This window comes from Monopterus albus, unplaced genomic scaffold (genome assembly GCF_001952655.1).
Source record: "Monopterus albus unplaced genomic scaffold, M_albus_1.0 scaffold96.1, whole genome shotgun sequence".
In the NCBI taxonomy this organism is placed as follows: domain Eukaryota; kingdom Metazoa; phylum Chordata; class Actinopteri; order Synbranchiformes; family Synbranchidae; genus Monopterus; species Monopterus albus.
This window is the reverse complement of record NW_018127976.1, coordinates 2,974,675-2,991,833: the sequence shown is the minus strand read 5'-3', so window position 1 is coordinate 2,991,833 and position 17,159 is coordinate 2,974,675. Positions and strand designations below refer to the sequence as shown.

The window sequence follows — 17,159 nt, the reverse complement described above, 5'->3', positions numbered from 1 at the left end:
ATTATGCTACGAGGGAGGAGTAGTGGCTATTTGTCTGAGAATATAAAATAGGACGGGGGGGGGTGTGGGGGGGGGGGAATTACTACAGAAACCAGCTTAAATCCTTGTGCTGGTTACTTTTATTATTTAATCTATTTAAAAAGCAAATTCTTTGCCCATCAATTTTAACTGTACACTGAAGGAATGACTTGTTTTAGTTGCAGAAACACTGAGGAACAGCTAAAATGGATGTTAACATATGACAATTTGGACAACAAAAAATTAGACTGGTCAATGTGGTCACTGTATGTAGGACCCATGTGTGATGTCTTTAATGTGCATGTGTAATGAGATGAGGTTTGTGTCTGGTCTGTTCCTGGGAGTATCAGATGGTCCCTGCAGGGTTTGGTGCAGGGTTTGGTGCAGGTTTGGGTGGACTTAACTTCATGACATTGAAAAACTCCACCAGTTGACCTGGAACTTCTGCCAACACACTTTTAGCCAGAGCTTCTGGGGGGGCCTGAGGAGTTGAGGAAAAAAAAGCAAAGAAAAAAAAGATACCTTTATAAATGATTTATGTGAATGTCATTACTGTTGAATTAATTAGAATAAGCAAGCATGAATGAAAAGCAGAAGGCCATGCATATGAAATATGTTTAAAGGAAAATTCTGCCCTCATTCAAGGAATTATTTTGTCAAAATTCAACTTTGTCTCACCCTTTCTGGCAACCTCCAGAGGAGTTGCTTGTGCGTGATGTAGTGACGTGACAGTCATACAACTACATCAGTTATCGCTATTATTAAAAGTCCTCATTTCCTCTTTGTCTAGCTTCAAACTGATTTAGCTCAGAAATGAGTACACAGTTCAAGCAGTCAGATCATTGTTGACCGATGGATGAGTATGGTGATGTGCAACACTCAGCCATACAAAGAATATTTTGAATGTGTGATGAGGCTAATAAGAGGGCCTTTAATTTGGTGACTCACACCAGTATGTGACGTAAAGCTAATGTTAAAAATACATGGTAGTTGTGCTGCAAACTTCTTCTCATTGTTGATATTTCACTACACAGCAACTAGAATTTGTAAGATACTAAACTATAATATAATCCTAAATTATGGCTGCTGTGTTAATGATCTCATCTGGAGCGGAGCTTTCCCTTTAATAAAAACAAGAGTATCAAAAGTTGGAAGGATGACAAACTAACTACAACAACAAACTAAAAATAGAAAAGGACAGTATACATATAGGCCAAACAACGACTGGGATGGGGGTTTATAGCTGTACAATCTAGGGTACCCCTATGAAGGACTGGGCTCGCTGGGAGGCTTCAGTTTGAATAAATGGAAGAAGTTGGCCACTTGCTGAGGTAACTCTGCCAATACGCTCTGGGCAAGAGCCTGGCTGGGCGCCTGAAAAGACAAATACACAAGGGAGACGCTGGGTCAAGGGGCCGGGAATCCCTACTGGCACTGGGTGAGGATAATACTATGTTTATATTTTTGATTTTGAAGCCAGTTCAAGTGAAAATGAAGCAGTGAAATGCTTAGAAAAAGTTTGCAGGCAGTGTGTTGGATTGTTGAGAAGAATCAGACAGCACTTGTGTTTCTATCTGTATGTATTCTACATGTAGAAATGAGTTACAAAAGAAGGTAACAAAATGTTTCTTACATTTTGGAACTGCCTGAATGGGACAAATTGGACAATGTCCCGCATGGCTGCCTCGCCAGTCAGAGAACGCAGTCGTCCATCGTCGCCATCCAGGAACTCCATGGCAGTGAAGTCCGCTCCCCCTACCCCAACTATGATGATAGACATGGGCAGACGAGAGGCGCTGACGATGGCGTTGCGGGTCTGATCCATGTCTGTGATCACTCCGTCAGTGATGATGAGCAGAACAAAGTATTGCTTCAGATGGATGGCAACCACACAGGTAGAAGAAAGACAATTACATAAGTACCGGAGATATATACAAGGTGACAAGCATTTTGAAGGAGTCATCAAACTTGCAGTGTGAAATTAGTGTATTGAGTGATGCCATCTACATTACAAGAGTCCCAGTGTATGTTAGTGTTCCTCTTCCCTTTTATGAATGATCATTTACAACATTATGACACCTTGAATATGAGGTATCACATTCCACCAGCAGTCTAAATACTTGACTCTTATAGAATAGTAGTGGTTACATGTGACACCCATACTTTGAAGCTTGCGTGTCCAGGGTGCTGCTTAAGACAAGCAATTAGAATCTAGCTGATTGCGCAGCAAGGTCCAGTGAATGTGAATAGGGCAAGAGGCAAGTGATTTATAAATAGCAACATATGTGGGGATTATGCCTATTCATGTCTAGATGAAGTAAACTAGCACAGGAGGACCTGAGCAAATACAATGCAGATGCTGTGTGTCAAGCCACATATCCGCTCTTTGCTTTGGCGAGGAATGCTTTGCCTTAAGGGTAGGTTAGGGTTAGGGCTGGAAAATGGTGCTGCTTATTTATTGTAGGGCTCTGAAGATTTATGACAGTATGACCCGACAGTCCCCTCTCTGGTGCCAAATAATGGGTAAACATCATTTAACTGAGCTAACTTGTGAATGCTCTCCCATTCTTTGGCACATTTAATTGTGTATTATTGACGGACTAGGCCATAAATTTCATTATTTGAAGGGCAAGGCTATTTGGCCTTTAATTTCATACATTTTCAGAGGGCACAAAGGCTACTTGACTGGGCACTAAGGCCGAGACAAATGACATGATATGTATGTGTACATAGCTCACGCATACAGTATGAGCTATGTATGTACTCCCTAAGCAGTAATGTTACATACTAGGGTTTGGTGCCACAACATACTATGTTTAAATTAAAGTACACATGTTGTAGGATGGCTAAAAGGGAATGTGTAGCGATAGTATAGTATAGTAATTGTGCATCTTCATTATAATTTGGATAGTAAATGGTGTTATCTGTGCACGTTTAGACTCAAAGGCAAATAAGCTCGTTTCCTTCTGCTGATGTTGCCTAGGATCACAGGTTAGAAGAATCATGGATGTTTAAAGGAGAAAATGGAGAAAAGGATGTCTAATTTCTCTTAATTACTAACTGGTGTAATAATTACATTCTTCTGGCATCATAACATGTCCAACAACACTTCTAGCACTGTGAAAACTAAAAATAAAAGTATAATGGCTGCCTATTAAGGTTTTCACTTGGTTGTTATGAAAAAATTACTATACACTTTACCTGTAAACAAACTCTCTCACTTTAGTGTTAACTTCTGCTTTTACATACACTGCACATTAAATGGCTTGTTACTGACATTAGTGCCAACAATTAGATATAAATATTAGTAGTGACTATGTTAGTGCTTATTTCGCTCAGTACATTTCAGCACTACATGTAACGTTTTACAGACTGTCAGTTTACTTACAGCTTATAGACAGAGCCAAATATTACATCCTTCAATCTGCTTACCAAGTCGAACTAAAGGTAACCTTAGTGTAGGACCACTAGCTTGATTAATACACACTGAGCTAAAAATAGTGCATAGATCTAGCAAACAAAAGGCACAGGAGTTCACCAACAAACAGATCTTAAAAATATTTGTTACCAAGCGGTGTTAAAGAGAGGATAACATTAAATTCTACAGCATATTCTGCCAAGTCACATGAACCATGGAGGTTTTATGAGGAGCACTCCCTGGTGAACAGTTTTATGAAGCACCATTCTATTTAATACATCCATAAACACACACACCTACATGAAAGACTGAACACGAACGATCGTTTACGGAAATCGCTCCTCAGATCTGATGTGATGGAGCTAAGAACTCTGTCACATCTGATGAGGGCACACCGGCCACTGTGGCCGTGTAACTGACAAATATACAAGGCATCACAGACAGATGCGGAGCATGGCTGTCATGAAATTTATATGCTGCCTATATCCCCACTGTGAAACTACAAAGCTCTGTGGTGGGAATGTCGTGCTGATTTTCCCATTTCTCTTAAGCAAATGTTCACAGATTGTCAACTGCCTTTTTACACGTCTCTCTACTACCCAAAATACTGGTGAACTGGAAGGAGTGTAAACTGTCTTCCTTTGTAATTCCCCAGTGGTTGGAGAACTACTCGATTTGCTAAATATAGAGAGCAAGTATTCCTACAGGGCAGTGGGCCTGGCTTACATTTCTATATATTTCTGGAAATGGCTGAACAGATGAGTACTCACTGATGCTGTGGTCTGCTGGAGGGCTTCCTTAGCGAAGCGGGCCACGTGGTTGATGATCGGGGAGAAGTTGGTGGGACCGTAGAGTTTGACCTGGGGCAGGCACGTCCTATAGGCCTGCACCACACCTTCAACACCTACACACACACACACACACACACACACACACAGTCAAGATCAGACTTGTATCCACACTGTAAACTCACTACAGCATAATACGCTCCACATGTATAGCAGAAAGTACCTATTTCAAGCTGTATGAAAACTTTTTTTTTTAATTGAAACAAAATAACACATTAACAAAACAGTACTGAACATGGTAGAAAAGACAACAGATTCATGACATTACAAAAGGATATAAAGTGTTTTACAAGATTGTAGTGTGTGAAGTGTGGGTATTTCCAACTTATGCAGTATATGAAGTGCAAGAAAGGGAAAAGGAGGGGAAGTAAATAAATAAACAATTACCAATAATAATGATGATAACAGTACTACTAATAAAATTAGCTTGTTACATTTTTCAGCCCCAGGTGTTGAAAACTTAACTAAATGACCCTGTAGTGCAATGATTTGTGAACACACCTGCACAGAATGGATTTGCAGGGGTGAAATTGAGAGGAAACTCGTGAGATACCTGTAACACAGAACCATCAGATGTCATTTCCTGTGCAAAACCAACCTAGGAGTATTGACCCTGATTCCAACTGTATGTAAACATCAGTCTTTTGTATGTACTCTTGGCCCCATATTTAAATGCAAGCTGTACCTGCCATGTGGGAGGGATCTGGGCTCCAAAGCCAAAAGCAGGAAACATTTTGTCACTACACAGGAAAGACAAACAACAAGTATAAAATACGAATGCAAACCATACTGCCAGCAAGTGACAACCTTCACCAGTAAAACTGGACACAGACTTTTGGTCTTGGGGTATTTCTTCAGAACTTTGAAAGCTGGCACTAATTTGTAAAACTAATCATACTTACTATATATGTGATGTGTACATACCTATCATAGTCCTGGATGACATTGCCCACAGACCAGATAGCAGACAGGTACTCATTAACACCCTGAGGGCTTATGTAGTGCAGAGACTGAGGAGACCGTGGATCCCCATTGGAGCCTGTGAAGTCAACAGCCACCTGCCACAACATCCAGGGAGTAGGCAGGGAACGAACACACAAAAGAGATGCACATCTTGTTAGACTTTTTAATAACCCAAGAATACAAATCAACAACAAGCGGTGTTAATGAAGAAGCCAAAACTTACAGTGAAACTAATTTGGCAGCCTCCCATGATGTAATCCAGGAACGTATACTCCTTCACAACCTAAAAAATAAAACTGTTATGTAGAAGACTACCAGAGAACGTGTACAAATACACTGTACTAGACACACCGCTTTAAATCCCTAAATGTAATTATAATTTATAGCCTTATTACACAAGTGTACATCATTAACGATGAAAATAAGGCACAGTACTACTATACCTGGCACAGTTTCACGCTCACAATACCAGAGTTCTTGTAGCCTTTCTTCTTCTGTTTCTTTTTACTGTTGATGCATTCAAACTCTGCCTGAAGAGAAAACAAAAACAGCATAGGATGTCTGCGTCAGAGCCTGAACACCACAAGGCTGATAATCCTATGGTATCTATACTTAGTCAATATAATTTCATTTACGTTTCATTTAATAGACCCTGTTTCGGGGTTTGTACTTTAACTCATTTAAATAGCATTTCAGGGTTGTTTCCTCCACTAATTTAATTAAAAACAGCACAAAATAAATGTAACAAGAGCAATCTCAATCTGACCGAATCTGTGAAATATCTGAAATTCTGGCTGTTACGGACAAACCCTGTAAACACACCCCTACACCAACATACCGGGGAACTCTTCGATGCTTGTTGGAGGCGTGTCATTGTGGTCTCAAAGATCCCAATAAGATCATGGGAGCCATCGTTGTCATAGTCGTAGCATTCAACCTGCAAATAAGTAAAACACACAGTGATGTGGTTGCTCTAGCAAGGCAGAAACCTGATAAATCATTCACACAGAGAAAAATACAATACTCCTTATGGGATCAGTTCATCCAATATACACAAAGTTATCCACAGACCTTGCTGCGAAGAGTTTTCATTTTAACTATCTTCTAACTAAGAAACAGAGGCTATAAAAACTGTTCGCGGTAAGGTCTACAAATTATCCAGAGTAACCAGGACACATTAAACAAATGCTGCTGTTGCATGTTTTTAAATATCATTTTTCCCACCCACTATATTGGAGTGGATCAATGGGTGTATAATATGTGAGCTTCAGATACCTCAAAACCTGGACAAATAAAGCCAACACCATCTGGCAAGACAGATACAACCAGAAGTACGTGAGAATAGGTTGGAATTTGGATAAACTGACCCTTTTAAGTTGATGGTGTAGAACAGCAAGAAATCATCATGCAAACCTAAGACTCAAAACATCTTATTGTACTAGACAAACACGAGCAGTAAAATGACTTAAAGAAGAAGTTCAAACAAATGTTCTATGATAGGATCAAGTTGGATGAAGGCTGGAGACCCTGCTGAGGAGGTGTCTTGGATTTTCCCCATTACTCCATTCACACGTCACCCGTGAAAGTGATGATAAGATGAACAAAGACAAACACCATGACACTCTGGGTAACTCACTTGTCCTGTATGGTTGGAAACGGCTTCCTCCCTGACATGTTCGCTTCGGAGGTTAAAAAAATATACATCATCACGCCAGTACTACATACTCAGTTCATATGTTTTGAGATGTCAGAGCGGGTGACCCAACAGAACTTCACTAAGCATGAGAATAAAGTGCCACTGAAACTAAAAACATCAATGCAATCACTGGGGGCAAGTCAAAGTTTCAGCTGTGCAAATAATCAATGATAAAAAAAGTGATGAAAAGAGTACTTTTATCGGTTTCTCCATTTCTCCTCCACAGAGAGACTGCAGGGAAATTCTAAAGGGTCTCCATGTTGGATTCAAGTTGTTCTTCACCACCTAAGGAAAGAAGATATAAACACAGAATACTCCATCACAGCGTATATTCTGGCACCTGATTAGGGGCCCAAGCACCAACAGTGTTGGAATCCTATGATTTTCATTCAGGTTATTATTATTGTTATTCTTCAGGCATTTGAAGGGACAACTCCCTTTTCGATTTGCCTTGCCATTTTCCCACTGTTTTCCCTTTTTCTTTTAATATTAATGTGACACTGGGCTTTCCACTTGTCTTCACTGGAAGCTGGCTTTTGACTTGACCTATTTGTTGAGGATTCACACAGTACACTAATTTGTAAATTCTTTATATTGTCTATTTTAAATGTCAATTAATGCAAAATTTATCTCCATGACACACCTAACACACATGCAAAGGCTGTGGCGCATCACACCTACAGCCATTATTTGTTTCTCTTTATCACAGATAGTTAAACCAAAAAAGAAAGTGTCGGGTAACATGTAAACATCCAAAAGAAAATCTCTGTTCAGTTCCCAGTTGTGGTATTACCCCCTCTTCTGGGAAAAGAGACCATTTATTTATGACAGGAAGAGAATGAAAGGTTAGAATAGTAATAGTAATAGTTACTTGTGTAAACGATTTGAGCTTTCTTTCTACAGCTACAGTACAGCCAATAGCGCAGTTATTTCAGCGTAATTACCTCTGTCCTGTGAGCCAGCTGCCATCCAGTTTCTGTCTGCCTGTAGAACTCCAGGTAAGGGTCAGACTTTCCAAACAAATCCTGTAAATGGATAAAGGAATGAAACCAATAAATAAAATGCACCTCAGTGTCAAAAAACAATAACAGCATTGTAAATTTCACAAAAAAAAAAACAAACAAAAAAAACAACAACACGCACCTTGTTATCTAGTTTTCTTGCTTCCACTTCAAAATTCACCACCCGGTTATCTTTTATTTCTTCTGCAGTGATCTACAGACAGAAGAGAGGACCAGTAAATACGTGAAGTAAAATAAAACAGCCAAACATCAGAAATTTCCTCTCTGCCACTCACTGTGATTGTCCCTTTGCCAGCTGGTGATTTGTTCTTCAAGATAAGAGGTCGGGTCAGTTTTCTACTAGACACAACCTAAAAGCAGCAAAGATAAGCGGGTTTTTAAGGAAGCAGGCAAGGCAAGTTTATTTATACTGTATATTTCATTCTCATACACAGAGGCAGTTCAAAGTGCAGTAGCAGCAAAAGCTGAATGAATGACTACAACAGGGCAGCCTCCTAGCCACGAGGCACATAACACTGAAAATCATGCAGCATGAACATCTGAGCTCAAATTACACTGATAGTGTGCACAGCAAGTGTTTATCAGGGATGTTCATGTTTCATCTCTGACAGAGTGAAACAGTGACATCTTATCTCATTATAGTGTGTGCTACCACCGTGACACCTATCTGCAGAGGTGTAAATGGGTGAAGGGCCAAAAAAGTGACATTTTTTCTGCCCTAAAACAGAGAAAATATGTAGCGCACAGTACTATGGAGGCTCCTTAGAAATACCGTAAGACAGTAGCATAACAAAGTTAGTGATAGAACAAGTTATTCATTTCATAAAGGGTACATAAATTATAATGAAAATAAATATAGCTTCTTCTTAAAAGTTGATCTGCCTAATTTATTGACAGTATATAAATTAAATGTGACCTGGGAGATTAGGACTCCTGAAACTGATGTGAGATCAGCTGATGATTTTACTAGACATCTCACTCTGTTGGACTTGCTGCAACTACAGAAACACTCAGTCCATTGATTGCCCAGCAGTGTTAGAGTGATGCTTCTTTCAACTGTCACATAAACAATCTCAGAGGTCAATTAGTTTTTTATAAGCATTAGCAACTAAAGGATGACCTCACACAAACAGGTATTCTGAACACTGAGCTGTGTTCTTCCAGAAGAAAAAGAAACCCTTTACCTGGCCCAAGGTGCACTCCAGTTCCCCCAGGAAATCATCGTCACTCAGGTCAATAGTCTTGTTGTCAATGTCATAAATCCCAAACTTCAGTTTCTGCACTATTTCAAAGTAGTAGTCAACAACTAACTTTTTGGCAAACTTTGGATTAAGGCAATTCTGGACCTTCTCTGTGCGTGCCACCTGTTAGGAAAGACCGGACAGCTTTGTGAGTGATTCAGAAGTAAAAGAACAGTACTGCTTATGCACTGATGAAAAAGGAAAACAGAAATGCTGCTTTACACAACACACATCTGGCTCTAAGATTTTTTTCTTGCAATTGCAACAGTGACATAACTGCCACTCCTAGGAATGAGCGACTGTGTATGTAAGTGAATGGAACAGGTGCATGCAGGAGGTTTGTGAAACTAGTTTGGCCACTAATTTTTATGATGATGAACAGTTGCTTGGTGACAGTAACACACAGACCACTTTACAACTGTCAGTCAAATCCTGCAGTATTGCCTACTGACCTCGTACCACTGGGACTTAGAGCTATCCATTAACAGGACACACAGAGGGTCGGACTTGGAGCCAACGTCTTTGTCCAGGAGGTTCTCACAAGACACCGTCAGCTCCACCTTGGTTACACACTGGGCAGCCATGCCTGACTGTTATGGAGCTGGAGAGACAACAGAGACATTACTGTGTGCACAAAACAAGTTTAAAATGCATTACTTTAGGCTTGTTCATGCACAAGAGTGAAATAAAGTTGACTTAAAAACTGACAATGGTGTAACTTGTGCAGATGGTAGGCAAAGATTAGTTAGTTCTTTAAGGTGGACTTAGGTTTTATTTTTTATTTATTTAGCCTTTACTTGACCAGAGGAAATCTCACTGAGGATTAGAAACTTTATCACGGCAAGACAGCTGTGTTAAATGTCGCACAGAAAAAAAAACTTTCAACAAACGTCACCAATAAACTAATAGGAGTAACATTTTTAACGATTAACAAGAAAAAAGGTATTGCTTAAAAATTGTTTAAAATCCGCCCGAACTTTGCCACTGATACCGAATTTGTTAATTAGATTTTTGTTTTGCCAATTATTCCAAGTGGTTGGAATAGAAAGCAAAAGGCTTTCTTGCCCATCTCTGTCGGAACACCGGGAAAGGAAAACGGATTCATGTCTTGCGATATACTGTAGCTATATGTGCAGGTATAGATTATTTCTGCTAGTACAGATGTTTATAAACGACCAATGGTAAACTATACTGAAATAATCGAGTATTGTAAGAGTTTTTAAACCTTGTTTTCACGATATTCTTTTCACCGACTTTAACTAAGGTGAACTAGCTTAGATACCTGCAGTGTCACATCATCTGTGTTAAATGTAAAGTGCGCTAAACGTCAAATGAAACCTATGTGGCAGTTAACTAGGTAACATAACACATTTAGCTTCACACAAGTGCATACAATAAACGCGCCTCAGTTTGAAGTAGCTTGGTAAAACGGTAACTATCATGGAAAATATAGTACATTAATCATTATGATGACGTTTTTTCGGGTGGGGCGCATTAACAAGCTAGCTAGCATAGAGTAGGAGAGTACGACGGCTAACGCTTTCAGACTAATAGGGCTAGCTAATGTTAACGCCAGCTGGCTTATCCAATCTTACCTTTACAACGCGTTACAGGATTCGCGGGAAGGAAATACTGCCTTAGTAAGGTAATGGAGTTAGCCTCAAAACTACAACTTCGTCCAGTGTTAACACCGTTTCAAAAGTAAAAAATGTTGCAGTAAGATCTCCTCCACAGCTTCCTGTGGCCTGCCTTCAACATGCAGTTCAAGGCTCACCGAGATCAACTGTTCTTACGTTCGTTATAACACCCGTTTCAAATAATTACGGTGCGATTTTACACCTCTTGCCTATCCTGAAACATGTCTATTGCAAAAATACTGTAAATTAATGAAAAACCTCACAACCGTGTTAGTAATTCAGCGTGGCCACTTTATTTTGAAAGGAAGTGTCACTACGCTGATTATCCGGCTGCAGTTACACCCTGTGACCGATGGAGGGCAGTAACAGTCTCTGCATAGCTGTTTACAAAACCAGTAAAATTACAGTCATACAAACAGCACAACAAAGTAGAGCCAGGGCTTTTACCAACAAAAGTGCAACATTAAATAAAATAACACAGATGCGGCTTTATTTTAAATAAAAGGATTAAATTAAAAAGAAAAGCAATTTGTTGAGTATTTCCACTTATGGGTACAGCCAAAATTAATATATCAGATTTGGTCCTAAGCATAATAGGATTGCTGTGATCAAATAAACCAAACAAGACATTTTCCTTATTTTAGAGTAAAAATAGTATTTATTGTAGAATTAAGTAAAAGCAGATACATCCTTCCAATATATTTTAGTACTGACAATTCCAAACTAAAATGAGTTACAGCCCGAGTGAAATATGTTAAAAAAAATGAGGTTTAACCAGTCTTAGAAGATAATGTCAGTGAGGATTCAATCTCTGAATAAATAAATAAAAAAAAAAGATATTATTGGCTATTTATCACAATAATTGTTATAAAACCAAGGTACAACTGTACTGTGACTATAGTAACTCTAAATTAATGAAAGAAATTCATTTTGGCAGGTGGAATAAAAAAAACAAAAAAACACTTGTAATATTTCATTGTAATGTACTTACTGAGTCCAGCTTTAATGATACGAGTATACATTTCATTAATGCGCAAAAACTGGCTGGAATTCAGACACTACTTTATGAAAATATTTCTTGTTATGTGTTATGACAAAGGCAATGGCACCAAGATAAAAAAAGATATTTCTAGTAATAAATTAATTTGACAAAGATTTTTCAAGCAAAAGCCGACTATTTTGTAGTTATTTTCACACACTGCACATAACTGACACAAAACATAAAATTATGCTGTGTGACAAAGGCGAATATATTGCATAAAGAAATGTTATGGTGATAAATGCACACAGTGAAATTAGTGGAGTCATTTTCATAACAGTCAGTAAAGTAGAAGTTTTACTACTACTTAAGACATAGTAAACTTGTATTGTACACAGATGAAAACATCTCCAGTGATGATAGTTACTCACTCCTAAGGATTCTTGTGCGACAGTCATGTGCAGGCACGTCAAATGTGAAATCACATTTCAAAAAAGAAACTGACAAAAGTACAAAATAGCAAGAGTATATATATTGTGTAATATACATTTGTCTGATTTGCTCTACAAAATTTATTTATCCAGTAAAGTCTCAAATGTAAACGCTGCTGAAGTGTTCCTGAATTGTATTTGTTAAAACCATAGGTTTGACTATGATCCACGATTTCAGTGGAGATTTACGCTTCATCAAACAAGTGTTCACTGTAATTTAGAGATACAAGATGAAATTTTAGCAGAAACATGAAGAACACAATAAGTACTGGACCCCTTTCATGTAGTTTCTGACAGACAAATGAGATGGCTGTAATTAGCTGCCTTAACTGTTCCACAAAAGAACTTGAGTCAAATCGCACCTGTTTCAATTAATTCCATAAACAAAAGAGTAAATTAAGAAATTATAAAATCTTATCAATTCTAGCATTGAAGTCAAAGTCATAACCAGCACCTTAAGTATTTAAGAAATGTGACCATATGCATCCTACTATGGCTTTTTACTGTACTATTGGTACATAGTTTTTAATAAGTGCAACATGACAGCATGCTGCATGCTATGTACTATATGGCAGTGGATTAATAATACACCTTCAAAAGGAACTGCAAATATTCAATTTCAGAATAAAAGGAAACTCGCCTCCATTAATCCAGATAAGATATGAATGGACATTTGGAGATGCCAGGGTACACCGTCAAGCAAAGCTGATCCTCGTGATATATCACTGGGGGGGTGCTGATGGCGCAGGGTCAGGGAGAGGTGTGTCACTGTGGAGTGGCCTCAAACTCATGGTATTAAAGAAGCTCAACACCTGGCCTGGAACTTCAGCCAAGACACTCTGAGCAAGCATTTCTTGAGGACACTAAAGAGATGGAGGAGACAAAGACAGAGGAACAAGATGAGGTCTTGTACATGTGAAGAAGATTTGGAAGGAACTGACTAGGAAACAGTAGCAACCAAGCAACAGAAGCAAAGAAGAGAAAATGCCGTCAAATATGCCTTTAATTTTAACTCTATATATCATTTAAAAAGATACCAGAACTGTCAAATGTCCTGTAAAATACAATGTAAACATACTTGTATTTCCAGAACATGTACTTTAAGTAGTACAGTATTGGTATGAATTAAACCAATAGTATGACACTTTTGTAAATAGTGGAGAGTGACATCAGAAGATCAATACCACTCTGATATCTGAGCACTAAATATATTGTATGTCTACAACAGTTGGTTTAGCCTACCCCAGAGACTGGACATGGGGAAACAGCTAGCCTGGCTCTGTCCAAAGGTCACAAATCCAGCTACTGGCAATATTACACAAAAAGTGTGGCACACACAAAACAAATTGTAGTTTCATGGGACATAATGTGCCAGGCAACCAGAACAAAACCCAACAAGCATTCCCGAGTCAGTGTATTCATGTTCACACACTGACAGACACACTTAAAGACGCCTATAGAATGATGGCATAGTGTCATAGCGGGATCATTCTATTTGTAACTGTGGATTAAATGCAGGGATGAAAGAGAAAAACTGGGTCAGGGCGACTCCTACATTATTAGGAAGGACTGAGATCACTGGGGGGCTTCAGGCCAAATGAATTGAAGAAGGAGGCCACTTGGTCAGGCAACTCTGCCAGTACGCTTTGGGCTAGGGCTGCAGTGCCTGCCTGAAATAAGATGTGCAAACATGCAAAGGAATGCATTATTTAAGGATTTTAAAGAAGCCTGCAAGGCACAGGCCTACGTGGACTTTGCTTTACAATTTAGCTTACATTCTGGAACTGCCTGAATGGCACAAACTGAACGATGTCCCGCATGGCTGCCTCGCCCGTAGCAGAGCGTAAAATTCCATTGTCGCTATCCAGGAATTCCATGGCACTGAAGTCCGCTCCCCCTACCCCAACTATGATGATAGACATGGGCAGACGAGAGGCGCTGACGATGGCGTTGCGGGTCTGATCCATGTCTGTGATCACTCCGTCAGTGATGATGAGCAGAACAAAGTATTCCTGGGAAAACAGCACATGAAGCATAAACCTGTATGAGAGGTGCTGTACAAATACATACAACTGTCACAAAACAGAGTGGAAGTTGTTTTCATCATGGTACAGAGGAATTGGTCAAACCAAAACTACAGTAACTAATACTTCCACAACAACAACAACAGCTACAGTCCTATAGTTTTAATTGTGTTTTGGACTTTCAGCAACTCACAGAAGCACTTTGCTGCTGCATGGCTCGTCTTCCGAACTGGGCTACGTGGTTAATGATTGGGGAAAAGTTTGTGGGGCCGTAAAGCTTCACCTGAGGTAGACACTGCTGGTAGGCATATGCCACACCCTCTATACCTACAAAAACAAATACATACACAGTAACATACACATATGTTGAGGATCATTTTATACTTGCATGTTGATTTTACACAATTGACAGTACACCAAAACATGATCAATTTATGGAACAAGGATAAACCGCAAACCAATTTAAAATTTCTTGTGAGATGTTGAAACAAACATATGACCCAAATGTACTTTTTTCTATTATTAATTATTTATTCTAAGAAAAACATAAAACAAAAACCTGCTGCAAATATACCTTTGCTTAATAAATGACTTTAAACCAAAAAGTTTATCAATTGTTGTCAGCAGATTTTATGCTGATGATTATTCACAATTATTATTTTTCCAGTTGTTGTTGCAGACGTTACATGTATGCTTTGAACATCCCATGCCAAATTTTCTGTTAAAGAATAAATGATACAAGCATGAGTACATGTGCCTACACATTAGCTTCAGACTAGTACCTGCACAAAAAGGATTTGATGGGTTGAAGTTGATGGGGAACTCGTGGGAAACCTGCAAACACAAACAATTATTAATTCTGATCCATGCCAACTTATCTGAGATCATCCAAGTAACAACAAACCAAGACATTGCCTTAAGGTTATATAGAGTTCAGTTATCATGCAGAGATAATCCCTTAAGTGAAACCAACCTGCCATGTAGGAGGGATCTGGGCTCCAAAACCAAAAGCAGGGAACATCTTGTCACTGCAGAAGGAGGTGAAGCAAAGTAGGCGTTACATTCCAGGTAAGTTTACACATTAAACAACTAAATGATTTTAGACCTGTGGCCTTCACCTCTCTCATTATGAAATCATTTAAGAAGACTGTGAAGGGCACAGTTTTATGTAAAGTGCAGGTGTATTTAGACCCACTTCAGTTTGCATATTGGCTAAGATGGGGCACTGGTGACACTATTTGGTACCTTGTTAACTTTGATTCTGACACACTGAGATGGGGCAAATACTTTTGCACATTTGGTTTTTATTGATTTTTTTCCCCCTCAGCCTTCAGCTGCATTCAGCTTCATATGTTGTTTGTCAGAAGGCTGAGCAATGCATGTATCTCTTCCAAAATCTTAAAGGTTTTGAAGCTGACAGTGCTTTTATGTGAGTGTTTTATTCTTGTTTTGCTGAATCAGTTCTTACGTTTGCTTAGATCTGTTAATAAGGTCACTTACTCGCAAGAACAGCAATGGACTACAGGAGTATTGTAAAAGTGTACAGTGAAATTACAGGAACAACCCTAAACAACTTCTCTGACCTGTATAAGGTTTGTATCCTGAAGAAGGCCCAGTTCATTTTTTTATGTAAAAGTAACCAGGCTGCTTATTCAGACATGAGAAGAAAAAAAATCTGCTGTGCAAGCTTAAACTGAGCTTACTGTACCGTCACCATAAAGTACTTCAAGCAGATAAAAGATAAAGATGATGACAGAAGATGATTTCCACCCTAACCCATAACATTTATTATATAGTTATAACGATGTACTTTTTTTTTTTTTTTAAACTGTTTTCCACTTCTGGTTAGATGATAATTGTACTTTATGCAATGGTTAAATCTAATGTAATCTGAAAGAAGAGCATTCACTGTTGGTGTTTGTTGATGAACACTTTTCTAGATTAAATACTTTAAATTGGTACGACTGAATTTCTGAAAGGAAAACACACCGCTATGATTTATGCTGAATTTTTGATCAACCATGATACTTCTGCTGTATTTACCTGTCATAGTCCTGGATGACATTACCCACTGCCCAGATAGCTGCCAGGTATTCATTGTAGCCTTGAGGGTTGATGTAGTGAAGGGACAGAGGAGAGGTGGGATCTCCGTTGGAACCTGTGAAGTCAATGGCAATCTGGCCGGGGGAGGGGACAGATAAAATCCAATCAGAATACATTAAATCCTTATTACTTTATATATATGAAGGAATCCTGAAATGTATACACAGACGTGGCTCAAGTGTTGGTACGCCTCCATCAATGTTCAGTGTAAATGTGCAATACCTGAAAAATATAGTATTATTCCCAATAATACAACAAATACAAACAGACACGTATTGGGAGCCTAAACCTAATATTTTGTAGTACAATCACCACAATCAGGTGCTGTATGTAGCTCTCAGTGAGACTGGTACACTTCTCATTTGGCAGTCTGGCCCACTCCTCTTTAGTAAATTGCTCCTGTTGTCTCAGGTCTGATGGGCATCTTTTCCTAGTTGTGTCTCAGTTCTTTCCATCGATGTTCAGTTGGATTAAGATCAGGACTCAGAGCATCCACTTCAGAACTCTCCAGTATTTTCTCCTCATCTGTCCGTGGTGCTTTTAGATGCACATTTTGGCTCATTATACTGTTGGAAGAGCTGTGAGCTGAAACTAAGACAGAGTACTCTGACACTGGGCCTTGATAATCCTCTCTGATCTCACTGTGGCCTGCATATCTATCTATCTATCTATCTATCTATCTATATATATATATATATATATATATATATATATATATA

At 38.8% G+C, this 17,159-nt stretch overlaps 2 protein-coding genes across 10 annotated transcripts in view; both read right to left on the bottom strand.

Moving 5' to 3' along the window:
• Positions 1 to 60: 60 nt before the first annotated feature.
• On the bottom strand, positions 61 to 11,127 carry LOC109965107 (copine III). Of its 2 annotated transcripts, XM_020608866.1 has the most exons (17): positions 10,802 to 11,127; positions 9,659 to 9,807; positions 9,150 to 9,329; positions 8,241 to 8,315; positions 8,087 to 8,158; positions 7,888 to 7,968; positions 7,139 to 7,228; positions 6,086 to 6,184; positions 5,691 to 5,777; positions 5,471 to 5,530; positions 5,209 to 5,342; positions 4,970 to 5,024; positions 4,786 to 4,837; positions 4,207 to 4,340; positions 1,652 to 1,888; positions 1,280 to 1,392; positions 412 to 499 (listed from the first exon to the last, which is right to left on the bottom strand). In XM_020608866.1, exons 2-16 carry the CDS (start codon positions 9,788 to 9,790, stop codon positions 1,282 to 1,284), a joined length of 1,599 nt encoding a protein of 532 aa, XP_020464522.1. In that variant the 5' UTR covers positions 9,791 to 9,807; positions 10,802 to 11,127; the 3' UTR covers positions 412 to 499; positions 1,280 to 1,281. The 2 variants fall into 2 exon arrangements, with proteins under 2 accessions (XP_020464521.1, XP_020464522.1); XM_020608865.1 differs by lacking the exon at positions 1,280 to 1,392 and having other exon boundaries at positions 61 to 499.
• An 802-nt stretch (positions 11,128 to 11,929) lies between these two features.
• LOC109965106 (copine-3-like) overlaps positions 11,930 to 17,159 on the bottom strand; it is a 15,583-nt gene continuing 10,353 nt past the window's right edge. For 7 of the 8 annotated variants that reach the window (XM_020608857.1, XM_020608862.1, XM_020608859.1 and 4 more), the window contains exons 11-16: positions 16,381 to 16,514; positions 15,311 to 15,365; positions 15,120 to 15,171; positions 14,531 to 14,664; positions 14,089 to 14,325; positions 11,930 to 13,176 (exon numbers count right to left, since the gene is read on the bottom strand). In XM_020608857.1, the coding sequence (XP_020464513.1) occupies positions 13,036 to 13,176; positions 14,089 to 14,325; positions 14,531 to 14,664; positions 15,120 to 15,171; positions 15,311 to 15,365; positions 16,381 to 16,514 (753 nt within the window). In that variant the 3' untranslated portion in view covers positions 11,930 to 13,035. Of the gene's footprint in view, positions 13,177 to 13,868; positions 13,984 to 14,088; positions 14,326 to 14,530; positions 14,665 to 15,119; positions 15,172 to 15,310; positions 15,366 to 16,380; positions 16,515 to 17,159 lie in introns of all 8 variants that reach the window. The other variant, XM_020608858.1, reaches the window with a different exon arrangement.

What these genes read in the sequence shown, in the direction of transcription:
- LOC109965107 (XM_020608865.1), bottom strand. Translation starts at nt 9,790, where the DNA reads ATGGCTGCCCAGTGTGTAACCAAGGTGGAGCTGACGGTGTCTTGTGAG. An exon ending in CAAGAAAACTAGATAACAAG is followed by an intron (nt 7,969 to 8,086) that starts GTGCGTGTTGTT and finishes ATCCATTTACAG; the next exon opens with GATTTGTTTGGAAAGTCTGA. An exon ending in GTCATCCAGGACTATGATAG is followed by an intron (nt 5,025 to 5,208) that starts GTATGTACACAT and finishes TTTCCTGTGTAG; the next exon opens with TGACAAAATGTTTCCTGCTT.